Genomic DNA, 21,046 nt, shown 5'->3' with positions numbered 1-21,046 from the left:
CTTTATAGGATCACTACCATCAAGCACTCATGGTCCATATCAATATATCGATGCATTTCATACATTCAAAAGTTCATGCACATACCATGAGAATGAATTCAGCTCCTTCCGTAAGACTATCTCCGCACGAGTACAGTAATTTGATTCCAGTAATCTGATCCCATTTCGGCACCGGCAATGGCATCGGCAATGGCACGTACTCCACTTATTTACGATGCGAACGATTCCCAATTACCGGCCGGTGACGTACCTATCCTATAACTTTGTTTGATCTTCTGTTTGGCATCTCATCTGCATCTCGGCAAGAGAAGAGAATGCAAGTATGAAGTATGACGGTGTTTGAACGATGGGTTAGTTGTGTGCACTCGTATCTCTGGTTTTATCGTTATCATCATCATCCGCATCATCGTGCTGACACAGTATATGAAGGGGTTATGAGGTCATTGAGCTAGCTATGATCAAAAAAATCAGGATGAATTGGATCGTACTGTAAATGGTATATATATATATATATATGATCGCTGACTGGCAGAGGGAGTCTTACTGCAATTGAATTCATCATTTCGATATCACTTACTACCAGAACAGATAGATATAACATATACATAAAGTAATCAACATGTCTACTCCTACTGCTACTGCTAAAGGATACGGTATCTCCGGTATGTCTTCTCTCCATCTCCATCGACCTCTCGCTTCTCCCACTTTATAAGGTATATATGCTAATACCTCAGCTTAGATACCTCAAAATACACCGACTTCTCAGTGAAAGAATACAAGCTCAAAACCCCCCAACCAGACGACGTAACCCTCGACATCGCCTTTTCGGGAGTCTGTGGCTCAGACGTACATACCATCACTGGTGGATGGGGGGATCTGAACGTACCATGGTGTGTGGCGGGGCACGAGATCATCGGGAAAGTCACCCATGTAGGAGATAATGTGCAAGAATTCAAAGTGGGACAGAGGGTTGGTGTAGGTGCACAGGTGTTAAGTTGTTTGAAATGTGATAGATGTAAGGGTGATAATGAGCAGTATTGTCCTGAGATGGTTGAGTGAGTTTTACTTGGTCTATCAAACCATATCCTTGTAACATAATCTCACAGCCCGTGTCATCATACTTATCTGCGCTATTTCTCTCGATTCGCAATCACCTAAGCTGATCATCTGACCTGATACAGCACATACAACGCAAAGTTCGAAGATGGTGTGGAAGCTCAAGGAGGATACTCAACAGCCATCCGAACTCACCAGCGATTCGTCTTCGCCATTCCCGAAGCTATCAAATCTGAGGATGCCGCACCAATGTTATGTGCAGGTTTGACAGTCTTCTCCCCCTTGGTGAGGAACGGTACTGGGCCTGGTAAGACTGTGGGAATTGTCGGTATCGGTGGATTGGGACGTAAGTGGAGCACACTGCCATTCACATCGACCCAAGCTAACTCTACGACCCTCCCGCAGACCTCGCCATCCAATTCGCACACCATCTCGGAGCCAAGGTTGTTGTCTTCTCCCATTCCCCCGACAAAAAATCCGACGCTCTCTCCCTCGGAGCCGACGAATTCGTGTCCACCTCAGACGAAGGCTTCGCCAAAAAGTATTTCGACAAGATCGATTACATCCTCTCAGCGGCAGATGCCAACTCGATCCCCCTCGGCGATCTGCTCAGTACCCTCAAGGTCGATGGGAAGTTGACGAGTGTGGGATTGCCCGACGAGGCTTGGGAGGGACTACAGCCTCAGATGATGGCTTCTAATGCGGCTTGTGTGGGATGTAGTCATGTTGGGTCCAAGAAGGAGGCGTGAGTTGTTTTTCATACTTGGTTTGATTCCTGTAATCTCCTTATCACTTTTGGGGTAGAATTGGGAAGCTATATGTGAGGATTGTTGCTGATACTCGGTTCTAATCGCAGCAACCAAATGCTCAAGCTCGCAGCTGAGAAGGGTATCAAACCCATCATCGACGAGGTTTTACCCATGTCTCAAGCTGCCAAAGCCATCGAGGCCGTTAAGAACAATACTGTTAGATACAGGTATGTTCTTAAGCAAGATTTGGCTTAAGCGTGAGTAAGTGAGGGTGAGGGTGAGGGTGAGGGTGAGTGGTGATGTTGCTTGGTGAGGGCAGACGGCGAGAGTGTACTGAGTGCGCAGTGTGAGGTGTATTGACGTGGTGCGTTGACGATGACGAGTGTACTGAGTGGTCTGTCGATGTGGAAGGGAGTGAATCTATATGTAGCTATAGTCAATAATAAAGATGAATCTGTTTTTTACTTCACGTACTCAATGCTGCACGCAAGGCCATCTCTATCACCTGAGACGGATAATATCATATATGATCGCATATCCATAAAGAGTATGATAGGCCTGATTACCCATTAGTAAACATCAACATCCACTTTTTCATCACCATATCTCGTTAAATTAGCATTTCCATCCTATCAGCCAGCAATGGAACCAACAAGAAAAGAAGACTTTTAATACATGTCGAATGTAAAAGATGGGAGATGATGAAAGATGAAGAAGTCTATTTTATGTGAAAAAATACCTAATACCTGCTACCGATCCTAATTGTCGAAGATGTGAGACGAAGAAATGGTTTATTTCTGTATTGTGTTGACCAGCCTGCGGCGAGTGAAGTATATCGTGTCAGCTGGGGTCTTATTCAATGTGGACAGTCATTTCCCTCGTTCAAATAAGGCTAGCGTGAGCCCCCGTCGAGTTAAGGCCTTTCCACCTCGAAACCTTCGAGTCGTTCCAGTTGTCATGTAGAATTCCCCATCTCTTACGATTCCACCCACCACCCCTTCCTCTGAGCATATACCAGCAATATCAATGCAAACTCACCAATCCAACCCTTCCTCCAATCCCTCCCCCTTCGTCGCGCAACTCCCTCTAACACTCCATTCCCTACCTTTCTCCTGCCCCGCCAATCCAAGCTTATCACTTATCTCCCCAGGCTTCAACGCGCCCTCCACATCCTGCTTGTTCGCGAATACCAATACGGGGACCGATTTCAGCTCGTCCTCTGATAACATTGTTAAGAGTTCTGAACGCGAGGTGGGTAGTCGGGAGACGTCCGAGGAATCTATTACGTAGATTATTGCCTGGGTGATAGGGGGATTAGCACTGGTGCGTTGATTGTCCGACTTGGGGGGATTGAGCAATGGTTAAATTGTGGGATCAGGGGAGATCGGTGAGAGAGTATCATGTAATTTCGCGAGAAGATCTGTCCACAACTCATCTGACTCTTGTCTCCGTACTCCCTTGAGGAAACGCCAAACCGCGCGATCCACTTCGCTCCTGCTCATAAACCTGCTTGATAACCCCCACTCACCTGCGTATTGGCATAGTAACACCTCCAATAAGGTCTAATACTAGACTGACCACCCAGATCCCAGACTTGGAAATTTATGTTTTTGTACGATACAGTCTCGACGTTGAACCCGATTGCTTAGGAATGTGCATGAGAGATCAGCATCTATGTGAATGTAAAATTCTTTGGAGAAGAAGTCGGATCTTCCATTCTACATAATCCGAGAGGTGGATAATATTTGATGTATAGGATCATTATGATATGCGATATAAGGAATAGATTCACTCACTGGGTATGGTAGATACGACTTCGCCAATCTACGTTCCACCCAATCAGTTAGCCTCCCGTCATCTTCCCTTCCGAGTTGAGTTTGATCACAACCACAGAGAGAGAAAGGTTTGACCCACCTGTAACCTATACAAGATCGTAGTCTTCCCCGCAGAATCCAAACCAACCATCAATATTCTTACTTCCTTATCCTTCCCCCAGAACGCCAGTGAGGATAGGGATCCATATATACGCGAAAGTGAGAGGCCCATGGTAGGTGGTGTATCGCAGAGAGAGGGAAGCGGTGGTCGATGGAATGGATTACTAATATCTGGGATGATTTGTTGATACGTTCGCAGGTGGTATGTATCGGGTCAAGTGCTCTGCACTGATATTTCCGAGGTTCGTAACTTGTTGTACCTGTTGTGAGTTGGTTGTACGATGTATGATACGAGTAGGTGGATGTAGATGTGGATGTAACATGAGTAATCACGAAATCAACCAACAGTAGCAGTTATAGTTTTGGACGACGTGTAGTAACTATACATCGAGTTGCTTTGTTTTCGCTGCCAACCGCGTTTAAAAGGATATTACAAAGCATTACAAAACACTTTGTAAAGAACATTCCTAATGAGTTTACAAATTCGATACAATGGAGACCCCATACTGTACATCCACTTTGATATTTTGACATTTTCAAAGTTTTCGCTTTGCTTGTCCATCTGTGCTGCAGTACTGCACTCGAATTGACACATGAGATACTTTGACTTGCATTCATACACCCAGCAATCCCCAATACGAAAGCAACAGTAAGATGAGTAAAGACAAATCAAGCGAACACGATGCCTCGTCGTCATCTACCAAGGACCTAGAGAAGTTAGAGAAGAAATTGAAGAAAGCTGAAGAGAAGATGAAGAAGGCCGAGGAGAAGATGAGGTTGGCCAAAGAGGAGTACGAGAGGGCTCAGGCGCAGACGCAAGCTCAACCTCAAGTGGATGTGGAAATGGGAGCTGAGAGCTCTGATAAGAAAGCAAAGAAAGAGAAAAAAGATAAGAAGAGAAAGAGAGAGATTGAACAGGAAGAACCAAACCAAGTTGAAGAACCCGAATCGAAAGTGGACGATATAGTAGCGGATGAAGCGACTGTATCTTCCGAGGTCCGAGAGGATGGTAACGCAGCGAAGAAGTCGAAGAAGGAGAAGAAAGATAAAAAGAAGAAAACGAAACTTGAGAAAGCCTTGGAGTCTGAAGCTGCTGCTGAGAAACAGGGCAATGGAGGGGAAGAAGACGGCGCAAAAGGGATATTCAGTGATAGTTCATTATCAGACCAAGCTAAGAAGAGTAAGTGATACTCTGCACAAACGTCTGAAGAGCGTCCTTCTTCCACATGTTTCACGGGACGGGACAATGGCCGTGTATAACAAAGCTAAGCTAATGTCTGTGTCGTCTTTAGATATCTACTACGCCCAGCTCTACTCGACCTCTCGCTCAACCACAGAACAAGAAAAAGGCGAAGAGGTCAACTGGAAGTTCAGCAAGGCGAAACAAAACTGGTTGATCCGTAATGTCTTCTCGTCCGACGAGGTGAGTCTGAACTCCGATTATGACTGTTGTGATTCCTCGCCTGATTATACGAGAACCAAACTGATGCATCGACATTGTTACATTACCAGGTACCCGATAGATACGTTGATCTGGTATTGCAATATCTCAAAACAGTCCAAGGTCTATCCAAGACTGTGAGTTATATCTCATCTTTGTTTATCTCTATATTCCATTTCATTCCCATTGGAGAACCTTTCGGTCCATTTCCCACATCACTCTCAAATCGACCATTGGGTGAAACATGATACCTGATGCTGATATGTTGAAATAGAACCTAATCGAATCAGCCAACAAGCTCATCTCCCCTCCTACTCCTACTCCTACTCCCGATTCAGCAGAACCACTCAACCAGGAGACGACCCAAGAAAGTGAAGATACCGAACAAGCTGAACAGACCGTCTTACCTGATCCAGCCAAGGAGCAACAGGCGAAGGAAGAGAAGCAGAAGGCGGAGAAGCAAAAAGAAAGGGCTGAGAGGTTATTGGCTGTTATGCAGTGATTCTGCTGTCTATGGTCGTACTCACCTCAGTATATATATAGATAGGATATCACGGCGATGTATAATCTGTACGATAAATCATGTCTCCTTCGTGAGCAACAACATGTCAAGTGTATGGCCACAGTGTTGCGCTTCCTTCTTGTCAAATTTGGATAGGCACGGTACAATTTTATGAGGTTGCATGAAAAAGTAAATATTACATGAACGACTGAAGATCATTAGAATGAAATGGATAAGATACTGTGTGTGGAGAACGAAACGATAAAAGCCGAATCTGAATGGTTGGTTCGATCAAATTGCCAATTCCCCTTTAATCAAGATGAGGTTGCGTCCAAGTATCGCTTCGACGAATAAGGGGAATGTGATTGACGATCTAATCTAGCTGACTCGATCCAGTATGATATAAAAGAAAGAAAAATCCGGCGCCCTCCCGCGTTTACAAACTTTCTTCATGATTTACCTAGACCCTAGGTAAAGAAGAAAGACGAACGTACGGGGACGATGGCCTGATTCGGTGGCGCGATGTCGATGTAAAGGTTGAGTTACTTGAGTGTAATGTAAAAAGGAAGAGGGTGAATGGGAGTATGGTGTGATATACACAATATAGGATCATATGTTTGTAGTTGTAGATTTGTCATGTATGTGAAATGACATTGGACGAGTGGGAGGAGTGATGCACCGAGATCACTTTGATAGTAGAGTTGATGACGAAACCGAATACGAATAAATGAAATAGCCGCTGTGAGTTGAGTTGAGTCGAGTTGTATTAGGTTACGCAGGCTGAAAGAGAAGAATGGTGGTGATGAGACCTGGTATCGCGATGTATTTGCACAAGATCGAGAGTGGAGGAACTAAGTGAGGTGAAGAGTTGGTGGGAAGGGGATAGTCGCTTTGTATTGTATATTGCGATGTACGAGAACTGGTATTATCGATTGACGTGGCTTGAAAATCGACCGAAAGGGTATCCCGCATCTCATGACCCGAAGCGACCCATGGCGAGCCGAACCATGTTGAGCTGTTTCATCCCCTATCTTTCCTTTCCTGAGCTATCCTCCGCAAGGTGAAGGGGTCTTACCAACCACCTTGTTCCCTCGCATTGTTCCTGGTTTGACTCCTCAATTGTCGTTGGTTCTCTCCACCTACACCACCAAGTTGATCCTCAGGCATGACACGTCTCTTTTGTTGCATTGCTTGTTGAGCAGCTAAGTGAGCATCATCTTGTTGTTGTTGTTGAGCCTTTTGGGAAGGTTGGACGGACCAATCGAACACGTAGTCGTATTGGAAACCTTCTCTGACGAATAAGTCTCGGAACAGTTTTCGGAGGTAGGAGTAGTCGGGTTTGTCATCGAATCGAAGGCTTCGACAGTAGTTGAGGTAGATGGCGAACTCGTTGGGGAATCCTCGACAGAGTACTTCGGTAGGGGTGGTCATTTCTGCGAGATGAAATGCATTAGCGTCAAGTCCCCTTACACTCTGATTATATCTGAAGTCAGGAGAAACACTCACTCTTCTCCATGATTCGGTCGTACTTTTGCTTCTTAGTGGCAGCCTTGAGACCTTGCCAGGGAAGTTGGCCTCGGAGGAAGTACTGATGAAATTATTAGCTGTTTGCCAAGAATCAAAGCTGAACCAACTCACCATAAGCACATAACCCAAAGATTCCAAATCATCTCTTCGAGATTGCTCAACACCCAAGTGAGTGTTGATGGAAGTGTATCGAGCAGTACCAGTCAAGTTCTTGTTCTCTCTATAAGGAATGTGAAGGTGGGTCTTGGGGTCTCGGTATTTCTTAGCCAAACCGAAATCAATCACGTTGACTTGATTACCTCGTTTGCCGATACCCATCAAGAAGTTGTCGGGCTTAATATCTCTGTGGATAAAGTTTCGGGAATGGATGTATTCGACTCGAGAGATGAGCTGATCGGCAAGGAGAAGAACGGTCTTGAGGGAGAACTTTCGGTTACAGAAGTTGAACAGATCTTCAAGGGATGGACCACTGCATGTACATGTCAGTATGTTGAATGAAACGTAAAATTAGGGAGAACGACCTACAGTAAATCCAACACCATCGCGTTGTAATCACATTCGGTACCGTACCATCTTACGAAAGGTACACCAACACCACCAGCAAGAGTCTTGTAGACTTTGGACTCGTACTCGAGTTGAGGGTGTTTAGCTTTGACGGATTCTAGCTTGATGGCGACTTCCTCTCCAGAGACGATGTTCACACCGAGATAGATATCACCTATTATTGGAGTCAGCATATGTGTGTAGGAGGCGAACAAGGCTGCGCAGACTCACCGAAAGAACCACTACCAATCTTCTTTCCAATCCTGTACTTTCCGCCGACTCTAAGATCCATAGAAGTCATCCTGTTTTGAGGTGGGAGAGCACCGTATGCCATTTCAAGTTCAGATTCAGGTTTAGGTTCGGGTAGAGGTGATTTGGGATAAGGGTAATTTTCAGCGCGACGTGAGGTACGTGCGGGGTTTTGCGAAGTTGATTGACGTGGGATTTTGTCGTTTGTTGAAGATGAAGTGGTGGAAGATTCCAAAAAGATTTGATTGTTTCGATCAATAGCGTCGAGGATGTGGGAAAGACGATTGATCAAATCCCAAAAGGATGAAGTGAGGTTTTGTGCGTTGTGAGGCGACAGGTTGAATGAGTCGATTATATATGTGAATCCGATTGGGAAGGGAAGTCGGAGTGGAAGATGGGTGGGGAAGGCGATGCAGTCGATTGAAGGGATATACCAGTAGGAAGTCCGAATTGGGATGTATGACGTTGGGAAGATGGATAACAAAGGTTGATATGATATTGTATGGTGCCAAGTGCGTTTGATGTAGTAAGTAGATAAAGGGAAAGAAGGGGGAAAGATAAAACTGTCAGCATGTTATCCTTTTTATATGCTAAGACCAACGCATCATTGCCATGATCGTCATAACAATGCTTTCGCATGTACGATATCGCCTCAAGTCGACTTCTGTTTCTGGCTACATGCGTAAGAAGCATGTTGAACAGCGCCATGACCGAGCGCAATGGGTGAGGAGGGCAGTGATGGTATGATACACACACAACACGGTGGCTTCTTCGGCTATGCCTCCTCGTTGAACAATAAAAGAAGGAAATAATGACTAACCTGGATATGTATTCTCTTCGTTAAAGGGTGAAATAATCTAAAATGCAATGCTTCTTCCTCGATGTCTCTCTTGATTGATATGCGAGATGAACCAATATCTAAATCAGAAGAACGCGTGTCTCTTCTATTCTAGCTGGTTGGATTGATGATTGATATTGAACAGGCAGGGAAAGGCGCGACAAAGGAAGTTTTGCGGTTGATTGAGTTGGGTCGAATGGCAATATGATATTATAGGTGTATATATGTGTATGTCAAGGTTGAGTGATTGGTTGATGGACAATGAAAGAGGTACAATGTATGATTGAGTCGAACAATGAGAAAGGTGAGTGTTGGTGAAGGGAAAAGCGTGGAGAAAGGAAGGAGGGTAAGTCAGCTATTATCTTATATAACGTGTTTCTTTTAGTTGGCTTAGCGGGGAGAGTTGGATGATCAAAGCTTCCTTGATGGCCAGGTGGAATCCTTTCTTTGTCCTGATCTCCTTATAGACTGGTATGATGGATGAGTGATTGACTTACCTGAATGGAAGATGAAATAGTAATGAGTGGTAAAGAGTAATTGTAATGAATGAATGGTAGGATGATGATGATGATGATTGAACAGAGTAGTAGATGGACAGATGGACAGATGAATGGATGATACGCCCCCTTGGTTACTCTTGACTAGGTGACTAAGAATCGCAGATTTGAACCCGGATCCAGCACAAGATGAATGAGACCACCTGTCACCGTAGCATATATCACCGTATATTCCCGAAAGTGTGGCACAACATGGACACGCGTCGATGATGCATTGCATGTCCGAATCCTCCACATCAACGTCCTCGTTCAACTGCATCAATCAAAGTGCATTTCACCTTGTACTTACCATATCATCACTAAACCAGACATCCATAAACCAATTATCGTCTACCAAACAATGGTAAGCTAGCAGTCTGTCAATGTTCTAAGCACTAAGAGACGATATAGCTGACACTGGACGGCTTGATAGTCCCTCCGTCTCGTTCCTCATACAGCTCAATCAGCACCAGAAGCTCACGTAGTTTCAATCAAAGTCAGTTGGCTCATATTTCATATACTCACAAAGCTCCCAACTAACACCGACCACATATACCATAGTCAACATCCCACCCTATATCAGGAACTCACGATGCATTCCGACATGGTCTCAAATCAGCTTCTCAAGGCGTAGCAGCGGGTAACGTCCACCCTCTACAAACCAGGTTGGAGAAGGTGAGTCGACGGTTCAGCCGAAACCACCCCATCTCCCATTCACACACACTCGCTTGAAGATCACAGCTGATTGTGGTGGTGTTCAATGTGTAGTGGCAACAAAACCAAAATCAGCTAGAACAGAATATGCAGAAAAACACCTTCGGACTGGCAGTGCCATTGAGGAAAGCCATGGAGATGAAGATTGTTTCAGAGGTGAGTCTGTCGTTTTCCTATTACTTTGCTGCAGAAGGGCTCTAAGAGTCGTTGGGGATCGGGACAGATAGGCGATCTGTAGCAAGATCGCTCTCATACTTTGACCTATACTGATCCTCTGATCTTCACTTAGAACCTCCACAACCCCCTCATCGAATCTTCAACCGTCATCGGTGTCCCTCTCGGCGGTTCCTCCAACCTCGCATTCGAAGTATTAACAGGCCAAGATGAGACATTAGACGCAGGCGATTTCATGGGTGGTTCCAACTCCCTTAACGAGGTGTTGGACGTCAACGGAGCGTTGGAGAGAAGTAGAGGTATATGAGGGTGAGAACGATACTTGTATAGGTATAGCTCGACCGAACATATAAGAGATTTAGATTGAATCGCCAGACATGTATGTATATTGATAAATCAAACATTCACATTAACACATGAACATATTAACATGTACTGATTCATCAATTGCACCCACGTTAATAATTTATAAACACTGATGAGATCTTACCACAATAGCTAAAACAGAGTCAATCCGTCAAAGCTCAATCCTCACATATCCCATCTCCCAGACATCCAATCTTGTCGGGATCCAGCATTCTGCCTCAATCTGATCTCACGATCCCGGTCCATCATCTCATTAAACGTTTGCCAATTTTTCGCTGCGTCACTCTTAGAGGATATCACCTCATCTCGGTCTTGTGTCGTCACACCTTGACGAGAAACGGGTACATGGCCAGCGGTAGATCTTGGCAGTAATACCTTCACATCCCATCTACCATTGGTGCTGTTTTGCATAAACCCTTTAGGGTGGAGCTGGAGTCATGGACGTGGTTGTAGCTGTGACGGGCCTGTCGAGGCTGGCGGAAATACCAGCACATTTACACAAGGATATATTACCTTATGCTCAAGATAATGTTCGTATGTTTAGAAGACAGCTTTCAGTAAGATCATTGGCGACAAGTCATGAACCCATGCTCTGGGTTTATACCCTTGCATACAAGTTATGCTTTGGCACAGCCCATCAAAGGGAAGCAGAGGGGAAATGCGAGACGGTCCATCTCGAATCGTCCTTCCCCGTAACTTCTCAGCGAGGACCAGAAAACGTTTCTCATACTATCATTATAACGTAGCATAACCCGTCAGACCTATATAAGTTACAATTTTCATTATCAAGCGGACCAGTAATCTACATATACAAGGTACAGTACAAAGCAGAGCCAAAAAGTCACACATCTTACGTGCGCGAGCGATGATACCTTGATCGGAGTAGTCGATCCGAAACCTGCACTACTGATCTATCCTTGCTGTATCTAACAAAGGGACGAGAACTCGATGTCCCGTCCCAATCATCTAGCAACATCCAAGAACGATCATTTCCTATCCTATTGACCTTGACCTTGAGAACTCTTCAACTGTTCCAACTCGTCTCGTATACGTTCGACCTCGAAATTCGAACTTGCCGCTCGGTCTTCGGCCTCTCGCCAGGAGGTTTCAAATCGCATCGATCGATCGCGTTCTTCTTGCATTTGTCTTTGGAGGTGGGCTAATTGGGCCTGTAATAGAGAAGATCGATTAGTATCGTCATGTATCATTGTATCTTTTAACGCGGGAGTACGCTGTGATCCTAGCCCACAATATTGGAATTCTACACTGATCCGTTCGTTGTATATCCAATGTTGTTCTCGTACCCCATATAGAAGACTGAACTCACCTCCAGATCCTGCTTCTCGATATCCTTCTTTGTCAATTCCTCCTGGTCCGCCCTCAACTTATCGCTCAACTCTATTATATATGCTACTGCTTTCTTCAGGACCGTCCCTTTGCCTTGTTTGTCCGTTCCTCCAGGGATGAGCTGGGCGATCTCGTTGATACCCTCGTTTATACCTTCTCTTCGGCGTCGTTCCACTTCTTTCTGCGAGATGAGGTATAACAATCAGCTTGGATACTCACATGGTCATAGCGAGATCGCAAGGCGATAAGAACATCAGAGTAGCCATGCAGACGATGTAGTGGACATAAACCCACATGACTATCCTTCTTCAACCTCACGTACTCGTGTGGTCCCACCGGATTCCCATCCGCATCAGTGATGATATCCTCCGTCACCGGTCTATCACCATTATCGTTCGGATGACCATTGACTCTCCTCCTCTTACTTATCCTCCCACCATATACCAACGTAGGTACCTGATTCTGACTCTGAACCGTCTCTTGATCCCTTGCATCCCCCTCATCATGATGTTCATGATGCGCTTGACTTTCATCCAGCTCTGTGAACTGACGCGACAGCTCATTCTCTAATCCCGGATCAATCTCGTGTCCACCATGCTCCTGCTGATGATTCTGATTCTGTAATAAATCATTGAAGGTCTGTTCCTCATTTATAATGGCATATTCACTCCTCCCCAGATCTAGTAGATTGTGGGCGTCCGAGTCTGATTCTACGCCTAGGACCTGCTGAGCAAACTCGTTGAGGGGGTTACCAAGTTCTGCATCTTCGCCTTCCATCGTGGGTGCGGGGGCGGAGGCGGAGAAGGAAAGGGAGTCGAGGGTTGGTTGGTCCAGGTATGGCGAGCGGGTTGAGGGGGAGGGTTCTGCTATTGACATTGATGATTTCGTGTCGCTTGGGGTGTATCCGGTTGCGAGTGATTCTCTGGTCGAGTGGAAGGTGAGGAGGTCTATTGATTGACGTATGTGAAGATGAGAACGACTGGTGGTCTCGTGGTTATGTTGGTTTGCTGATGGTTGATGGTCGATGTGGGGTGGACGTGAGAGGTGGAGAAGCAATAACAAAGCCAAGAGATCATGTGATACAGTGGATATATCATATCAGTGGGAAAACGATCAAAACAAAGACATCTCAGCATCTTCCAAGAGAACGGAATATATGACGTGAATATTTATCGTATTTTATCCCAAAGGCACCCACCCCACGTGGACACGCGACTGACGCGTCTGATGTCCTGGTCAGCCAAATGTTCAAGATGCAATGTTGGATGAGTGAGGTCCAGTCAACTCGAGTAAAGTCAATCCTAGCCATCACCATCAAAAGTGAGAGAGTATATCGCATCTTCCTTCCTCATAGCATATCACTCATATAGACAGCCAAAAGGTATAAAAGGATGAGCAACTGTGAGTCCTTCCTTCCTTTCCTCTTTCTTTCTTTCTCTCATCCTTCTCTCATCGATTAGCAAAATGGAAAATACTGATTATAACATGGAATACGACGATTTCCCAGACGATAACCAGAACCCATACTACGGTGGTGGAGGTGGAGGAGGGGGAGGAGGATTCGTAGCTGGAGGATCCCCCTATGGATCACAAGACTCGCCAGGTGGTAAGAAGGTCAGTTATTCACTTACCTTTACCTTTATCGAATAGGGAGTGGTGTAGCTGATTTATATCGTTCGGCAATAGGGAAAAGGCGGAAATCAAACGATCCGACCAGTTACGATCAAGCAGATCTTAGCTGCCGAACAAGTTCACGCGGACGCTGATTTCGTTATTGATGGCGTTGATGTTGCTCAGGTAAGCTATGCCCTGTGCCTCCAACTGGACTGACAAGTAGGATCAATGAAGCTGATATAAGTGCGATAGGTGTTGTTGATTGGTTCGGTCCACAACTCCTCCTCATCAGCCACCAACGTATCGTACGAGATTGGAGATGGAACGGGTTATATCGATGTGAGATTGTGGTTGGATTCGGCGGATGATGAGACTGGGAAAGCTAAGGGTATCGAGTGGGTATCTCTCGTTGTTCATCCCAAGCGATTCTTCAGAACACAAAGTATTACCCTCTCATATGTATTCATTCCCATCAATACTTCACGGGTGAGGCGGACTGTCGCTGATATATGCGCCATTGCTATACAGACAAGACCACTACGTCGGTATAATGGGTTCGATCAAGATGTTCGGCGGCAAACGACATATCTCCGCGACTCATATTCGACCGATAACTGATTTCAACGAGATTCATCATCATCTTTTGAAAGCTCTGTATGTCAGTTTGCTGAGGGGAGCGACTACCGGAGGTGTAAGTGTGAACTTTTGAATGATATCTTCCCTTATTTCTCTGTCTTGTTGGTCATTCTCCCGCTTCTTGCTTCGAACGAGGAGCAAAATACAATAGCTGACAACCTTTGGCACACACAGGGCGGTGCCGCTCAAGCTGGATCGTCCCACGCAGATTACTCTGCAGGTGTACAATCTCACTCCAACGAATCAAATTACTCCCACCTCCCCAGTCTACAACGAAGGATCATGGAATTCGTATCGACAGACGACACAGACGATGGTGTGCATGTTTCGTTGATCTCTAGACAGGTTGGAAGCGGTGATGGAGAAGCAGTCATGTGAGCTATATACCCCATAATTATCATGTGTATCCAGCGGACCAGTAGCCAAGTGCTAATGAATCCGGTTGGTCGTAGGGATGCGGTCGAACAACTCATGAGTGATGGTATGCTGTACTCGACAATCGATGATCTGGTGAGTCTATCTGTTCCTTGTCGACTAGGCATGACCATGCTAACGAGATCATCTTAGCACGTCAAATCAACTGGATAGCCGTCTCATGTGGTCTCAGATGAGCTCGTCAGCATGTTGACGGAGTGATGAGATAGGAAGATCCCATGGCGATAGGTGAAAAGAGTGAACAGAAGAAGAAGGATTGTGTTCTCATTGTGTTCATATATACCCCTATCATACAAGTTCACGTGAGATGCATCATGAGTCATGTACATCACAGCTCTCTTGAGGATGCTGCTTCATTCTATCAAGCGATAGATGATTGACATGTGCAGCTCGGTAGTTGTGACAATGGAGAATGGATGATTTGATCGGTATCCGCACGAGCAACGCCACTGAGTGTCTTTCAGGGACGATTCAAGCACATACCATCATCACTCTGCAATGATAACCGGACATCCTTCAACTTGCTATTCAACATCCATCACTCATCATTCCTTTCTTCTTGCTATACATATCATTAAATTGCCAATCATACATCTGAGCGGTCCACCCATCACTCTCAATCACCACCCAACATGGACGAGGAAGCCTCCTTCTCCGCCTTGTTATCATCCACCACCGCCCCCCAAAGACCATCATGGGATACCCCCTCCGTACCAGCCGACGATCCATGGGCCAACCCCTTCTCGGATTCCGCTCCTTCATTCAACACACCCCTCTCATCTACCATCCTCCCCCCAGCTCAGCCCACCTCCCCTCCTAGACCATTCGGTATACCCTCCTCACCCCGCGAGGAGATCTCACCCTATGTGCAGAAGATCAACGAAGATTCCTTAGGCCAAGGGAGGATACCCGACCCTCCGTCTGTGATTGCTGCGAGGGAGCAGGAGCAGCATGAAGGAGCTGGACAAGGTGTATATGCAAGCAGCTCGTTCAATACTCCCACGTTGGCGGATCCAAGTATCAACCCATTCGATCCTAGTCCGTTCGGCGCCCCAATAGGCAATGGAGGGGTTGATCCTGCGAACCAACCTTTCCAACCTCCCCCGACCCAGGTCCAACCTCCCCAACCAAAGATGAAAGGTTTGCCATCGTCATTGATAGATGAAGATCTGATGGCTGAGTCTGATCCTGAACAATCACTTAAGAAAGCTTTTGTGAAATCTGCGCCGCCTGCTCCCCGGACTGGTTCTCCAGCTACGACAAACAAGGTCGAGAAGAAGAGTTATGTGTTTACTCCTGCTTCGAAGAAACCCGCCAAGGAGGAGAAGAAAGTCGAGGGAAAGGAAGGAGAGGACGATTCAGTGAAGACTGAAGATGAACAGCTGAAGAAGGACGTAGAAGTGGCAGAACAGAAGAAGGATGCTGAGGACGTCTCGAAGGACAAGCAAGATAAACCTACTGTGCCGTCTTCAGAAGCTGTGAGAGAGGATGACACCCAACAGCCTTCGTCGGGAGTAGCTACACCTACAAGAGGATCCCCTACTTCGCCTGAAGACACCACACCCACTATCAAATCGCCCAAATCCATACCTTTACCACAATCCACTTTAGCTACTCCAACAGTCTCCAGGGTCCCCACGCCCCTACCACCCACAAACACCAATAATACAGAAACGTCCTCTGTACTAGCTACACCCTCCACGGATAGAGTATCCGTCTCACCCTTAGATGCGCCCGGTCAATCTGCAGAAGAGGATTACGGATTCAAATCGCTTTCAATAGGCGGGTCTGCTCCCCCCGTACCAGATAAGGAATGGAGTTCCTCCTCAGAGATCATCAGTCCACCTTCATCACGATTTGGCGGGAAAGGCTGGGGAGTATTGGATGATGAGCAAGATGACGGGCTGTTCGGTAAAGGTGGACCAAGCTTGGTTAGTGCGAGTAATAGGTCCGATACGTGGGGTAATAGTAACGAAGAGTCCACGTCTGGATGGGGTGAAACTTCCATGGAAGACGCCTTGGCTTCTGTGAATGTTGGATCATCCACTACTTCCCCAATAACATCACGGCTGGACAGTACCGTCGAACCTCCTTCCCCAAACGAAACAAGCGTATCTACCCCTACCACCTCCCCACGTCGAAAGATATCCTCCCTACCAGTATTCCAAATAACAGTCTCCGATCCAACTAAAGTGGGTGATCCCGTGAGAGGATATACAGTCTATACCGTCCGAACATCCACCACCTCGCCGCATTATCGCAAAGGCAATTTCTCGGTCCTACGAAGATTCTCAGACTTCCTATGGTTATCTGAAATCCTCACATCCAATAACCCATGTATAATCATCCCCCCCATGCCGGGTAAACACACATTCGGAAGATTCCAAGACCAATTCATCGAGACCCGTCGTTCTGCCTTACAGAGATTCTTACTGAAAATCACCTCCCACCCTGTCCTACAACTTGATCCGGATCTGAGGTTGTTCCTAGAGAGCGACTCATTCAGCATCGACGCGAAGAATAGGAAACAGGAGATCATCGCCAATGAGAAGATCCAGCAACTCCATCTCGGCGCGGGAAGCGGTGGTGGCGGGATACTGGGCGGATGGACAGGAATGAAATTCACAGAGTTTGACGATTGGTTCGAATCTCGTAATGGCTTCCTTAACAACTTGGAGAATCAGTTGAAGTTATTGAGTAAATCTATCGAATCGTCTTCGAAGCAGAAATTGGAACTTTCGACATCGATATTGGAATTTAGCGAGAGCCTAACAGCCCTTAGCGAGAGTGATCTTGGTATATCCCTTTCGACGTCACTCTCGAGTTTGGCAGCGATTGCATCGGAGGAGAAAGAGATATATGAGAATCAGGCTAAGGAGGAGGTGATTCGGCTGTTGAACCTTGCTGAAGAGTATGTGAGGTTCATAGCCAGTGTGAGGGTGGCTTTTGCGGGGAGGGTGAAAGCTTGGAATGCGTGGCAGTTCGCTGAGAGGGAGTTGACGAGGTTGAAAGGGAATAGAGAGAGGTTGAGGAATAGTGGGAAATTGGGGGATAGGGCGGGTCAGAGCTTGGCGGAGATTGCTGAGGTTAGTGTATTTCCCTCTTCCTTCTTGGATCTGATCATTTTCATTGTCCGCGGTATTCAGGATTGTGATTGATGTGATCATGTCACCCTCAAATACACATGGCTGATTCTTGTTATTGTTGTGGTCCACAACAGGCCGAGCGAACAGTTCGAGAACAACACAATAACTTTGAGCACCTGACCAGACTTGTCAAGTCTGAATTCTCACGGTTCGAAAGGGAGCGTATCGAAGAGTTCAAGAAGACACTGGAAGGGTACTTGAACGAGTTGATAAATGGTCAGAAAGGGTTGATAGAAAGGTGGGAAGGGTTTCATAAATCCCTGGCGGGCGTTGTGGAGAAGAGTCATAGTTTGAAGAGTGGGGCGAATGGGGCGTAGTCTTCAGTCATACTGGGGATGGGTTGTATTATAGCAGTTTGGTTGATAAGATGCATTATGATTATATGACTTCGTGCTGTATGTAAGATACGTATGACCTCTTACTCATACCTCATCTATCAAAGGTATCCTTACCCTACACCTCATTCCGATATATCCTTGATGTGCATCCAGGCTACATCCCCTTCCTCATTATATTCTTCCTCCACCTCCTCCGTTCTCCACCTACCACCTCTACCCCGCTCTTATCAAAGAACGGTATCTCCCCATCACTTCGAGGGGGGTTCAGCCAATCCAATAACCCAGGAGTCGGGATTTCGATCGCACCATTCTTGATCAACCCTTTACATCTCCCCAGCACTTCGGGGGGTAACGGCGTGAGTATGTGTATCTTCCCCCCGGTGGAAGAGAAAGGTTCGATATACCTTATCAACCCCAGTCCCAGGAAGTTTATATCATCCAACGAAGGTGGTTGTCTCCCCTGGACATAGACTCCTTCTTCATCGTCTTCCTCGAAAGAGGGATGGGGATTAAGGAAGTCGATAAGAGCTACTACCGCTCCGTTCAGGGCTAATCCCAGATCCTCGGGTACGATACCTTCACTACCTTCTCCTATCATGTATATCTTGTTTATTGCCTTGTCTCCCTCTGGACCATATTCGATCTCCCACGGAGTGAGGTATGTGAGGGGTTTGGTGAAGCCCCATCTTATCCTACTTCCCATGTTATCGCTGAAAGGTGTGGATGGGAGGGAAGAGTAGAAATACGATAAAATCGATAATACCCTAAAATCCGCAGCTGAGAACCTAGCCTGAAGTGGTGTGATAGGTGCCGAATCAAGAGTGGTATGTTTCACTGTATTTGACTGTCCGTCGGCGTATGGGTCAGGTAAGAACGAGGTTTGATATGGTGGTGATGTCGTCCATCCATTCCCATTAACATAAGGGTTCTCATCGTCCCGGTACGGCGAGGTGAAAGAGTAAATGTGAGTTGGCTCGGACATCCCTTCTATCGATCGAAGTAGGTCTTCTCCCAGGCCTTTCACCCATCCTTGAGTGTTTATCACTAGTGGTACCTGATTGTTGATCTTGCTTGATGTGGGAGATGATGAAGAAAAGGAATGCTGGATATCGAATTTGTAGATTTCCAATAGATGCTTGAGAGCCGCCAAGTACTCGTCTGGACAGGTTAGAGGAGTATATGTCCCGAGGTAATGGGCTCGATAAGGTATAAGAGGATGGGTGAATGAGGGTCCTATAGTTTACATAAGTGATAAGATCAGTCTTCGCATCCAGAGTATTGACTATTCCACATCTCATGCTTTGCCTTTACATATGGCATCAAGCACAACCCAGGAAGATTGTTACTCACCCAGAACTTGTTTATCCAGAACCCATAACCCCACCACGCCACCCGCGCTGAACTCCCCTTGACCCAGATCACATTCCAGCCATGCGGCCCTCCCATACCTTTTCAATAGGTTATTTAACACCGCCCGTGCGAAAGTGGATTTACCAGACCTCTTTGGACCTTTCACCAATCCCACGAAAGGTTGTTCGATCGCTTCCTCAGCGGATGGGAGAGAATTCACGGCTTTTGACCAGGTCGGGGGAGTTACATGAGGATATATCGGTGTTGAGAATGATCCGGTCACCTATACAATCCCGCATCAGCATTTTGCTAATCGTAGATCACTGGGAGGGGGATGGGACCGAGAACATACAGGATGAACACCCTTCAGTCCCCAACTACCAACCTCTTCTAGCCAGATATGAGCGAATCCAGGTATAGCACCATATCTTAACCCGTCGATACCACATTGATTCTCTCTTACTAAGAAGAGGTTTTGTCCCTGTTTGAACTCCTTAGATAACTTGAGCTTCTTCAGCCATGGTACATTTTTCTGAGTCGCTGTTGAGGAAGAAGAAATGATGGGTATAGGATGTGAAGTAGGGGCGAAAATTGGGTGTGACGAGCCGTTTGGAGAGAGTGTGCAGGATGAGATGGAAATACTCCCTGAGAGGGGGGTCAAGGTGTATGTACCAGCGATGATTAGTGTCTGTACGGATAATAGAATCAGCTGGGCTCCGAATACTACTCATGAAACGTCAGCTTACCTCTTCTCTAGATAGGTTTATGATCATTCCATCTCCTGAATAATCGTCTTTCAACCCAGCAGATTTCAATTCATCCTCCGATATCTTATGTATATTGACGCCCTCGATAGGGATAAAATTGGAAGTGTTACTCGTGCTATCTTGCATACTCGGCCTAAGGTATAAAGACGTCAGCTACTGATTCAAATGCCTTCCAGATCGATAGCTCACCTCGCTCTCACTCTCGAAGGGCCCGGAGTAGACTCCACAGAAGTTACAGGTAAACTCCATTGAGCTCTACCTTCATCCACATCATTCATACCCTCCTCTGCCAAGTCGGCATCACTATCTCCCACTGATGAGTCACTCTCATCCCCAGAGACGGAGTCAGGTATTTCAGCAGGCGCTGAAGGAGAGAAGCGACGTTGTCTAGTTGATCTCGCTGATTGGGAGATACCAGAAGTAGGTTCTGGGTGTTGAGGAGTGCTACCGTATCTTGGAGCAATATCAGGTGGTGGAGATGATTTTCGTAGTTTCCTTTTTTTGCTCGAGGGAGGAGGCGGAGGTGGAGAAGGAGAAGTACTTGATTCCCCCTCTGAGTCACTTTCGTCTATTTCCGGAGAAGGAGAAGGCAAAGGAGTTCGAGGTTTTTTGGGCGTAGGAGCAGACGAGCTAGGGGAAGAAGCGTGCTGCGAAGCTAGGAGAGCAGCGGCCCGCCTGGCTGCTAGGGCTGACATGTTTTGTGTGTCGCGTATTTGAGATACCGTCTAGTGAGATATCAATCTAAGATGGAGAGAGATGGATGCATCTTTTAGGATCAACCAAA

General features: G+C 46.3%; 9 protein-coding genes across 9 annotated transcripts; 5 read left to right on the top strand and 4 right to left on the bottom strand.

The window, feature by feature from the left end:
• Positions 1-619: 619 nt before the first annotated feature.
• Positions 620-2,060, top strand: I302_106897 (uncharacterized protein; the record flags this gene model as incomplete). Its single annotated transcript, XM_019192450.1, has 5 exons — positions 620-662; positions 740-1,055; positions 1,182-1,402; positions 1,462-1,801; positions 1,913-2,060. 5 exons carry the CDS (start codon positions 620-622, stop codon positions 2,058-2,060), a joined length of 1,068 nt encoding a protein of 355 aa, XP_019045447.1.
• A 779-nt stretch (positions 2,061-2,839) lies between these two features.
• I302_106896 (uncharacterized protein) lies at positions 2,840-3,851 on the bottom strand (the record flags this gene model as incomplete). The annotated part of the gene is made up of 4 exons (XM_019192451.1): positions 2,840-3,103; positions 3,334-3,449; positions 3,602-3,629; positions 3,720-3,851. The coding sequence occupies 4 exons, from the start codon at positions 3,849-3,851 to the stop codon at positions 2,840-2,842; spliced, it is 540 nt and encodes a 179-aa protein (XP_019045448.1).
• A 542-nt stretch (positions 3,852-4,393) lies between these two features.
• On the top strand, positions 4,394-5,682 carry I302_106895 (uncharacterized protein; the record flags this gene model as incomplete). The annotated part of the gene is made up of 4 exons (XM_019192452.1): positions 4,394-4,919; positions 5,032-5,162; positions 5,252-5,317; positions 5,455-5,682. 4 exons carry the CDS (start codon positions 4,394-4,396, stop codon positions 5,680-5,682), a joined length of 951 nt encoding a protein of 316 aa, XP_019045449.1.
• Positions 5,683-6,753: 1,071 nt separating this feature from the next.
• I302_106894 (casein kinase I) lies at positions 6,754-8,086 on the bottom strand (the record flags this gene model as incomplete). The annotated part of the gene is made up of 5 exons (XM_019192453.1): positions 6,754-7,115; positions 7,189-7,270; positions 7,321-7,678; positions 7,735-7,927; positions 7,984-8,086. 5 exons carry the CDS (start codon positions 8,084-8,086, stop codon positions 6,754-6,756), a joined length of 1,098 nt encoding a protein of 365 aa, XP_019045450.1.
• A 1,650-nt stretch (positions 8,087-9,736) lies between these two features.
• I302_106893 (uncharacterized protein) lies at positions 9,737-10,570 on the top strand (the record flags this gene model as incomplete). The annotated part of the gene is made up of 5 exons (XM_019192454.1): positions 9,737-9,739; positions 9,809-9,871; positions 9,937-10,050; positions 10,144-10,245; positions 10,379-10,570. The coding sequence occupies 5 exons, from the start codon at positions 9,737-9,739 to the stop codon at positions 10,568-10,570; spliced, it is 474 nt and encodes a 157-aa protein (XP_019045451.1).
• A 1,057-nt stretch (positions 10,571-11,627) lies between these two features.
• Positions 11,628-12,852, bottom strand: I302_106892 (uncharacterized protein; the record flags this gene model as incomplete). The annotated part of the gene is made up of 3 exons (XM_019192455.1): positions 11,628-11,798; positions 11,957-12,157; positions 12,271-12,852. The coding sequence occupies 3 exons, from the start codon at positions 12,850-12,852 to the stop codon at positions 11,628-11,630; spliced, it is 954 nt and encodes a 317-aa protein (XP_019045452.1).
• Positions 12,853-13,440: 588 nt separating this feature from the next.
• I302_106891 (uncharacterized protein) lies at positions 13,441-14,604 on the top strand (the record flags this gene model as incomplete). The annotated part of the gene is made up of 5 exons (XM_019192456.1): positions 13,441-13,590; positions 13,663-13,773; positions 13,843-13,985; positions 14,119-14,281; positions 14,401-14,604. The coding sequence occupies 5 exons, from the start codon at positions 13,441-13,443 to the stop codon at positions 14,602-14,604; spliced, it is 771 nt and encodes a 256-aa protein (XP_019045453.1).
• A 689-nt stretch (positions 14,605-15,293) lies between these two features.
• On the top strand, positions 15,294-18,124 carry I302_106890 (uncharacterized protein; the record flags this gene model as incomplete). The annotated part of the gene is made up of 2 exons (XM_019192457.1): positions 15,294-17,747; positions 17,882-18,124. The coding sequence occupies 2 exons, from the start codon at positions 15,294-15,296 to the stop codon at positions 18,122-18,124; spliced, it is 2,697 nt and encodes an 898-aa protein (XP_019045454.1).
• Positions 18,125-18,299: 175 nt separating this feature from the next.
• On the bottom strand, positions 18,300-20,957 carry I302_106889 (uncharacterized protein; the record flags this gene model as incomplete). Its single annotated transcript, XM_019192458.1, has 5 exons — positions 18,300-19,378; positions 19,496-19,778; positions 19,848-20,183; positions 20,242-20,395; positions 20,452-20,957. The coding sequence occupies 5 exons, from the start codon at positions 20,955-20,957 to the stop codon at positions 18,300-18,302; spliced, it is 2,358 nt and encodes a 785-aa protein (XP_019045455.1).
• Positions 20,958-21,046: the final 89 nt, after the last annotated feature.

Source organism: Kwoniella bestiolae, chromosome 5, assembly GCF_000512585.2.
Source record: "Kwoniella bestiolae CBS 10118 chromosome 5, complete sequence".
Classification (NCBI taxonomy): Eukaryota; Fungi; Basidiomycota; class Tremellomycetes; order Tremellales; family Cryptococcaceae; genus Kwoniella; species Kwoniella bestiolae.
This window is presented reverse-complemented; position numbering and strand designations above follow the sequence as displayed.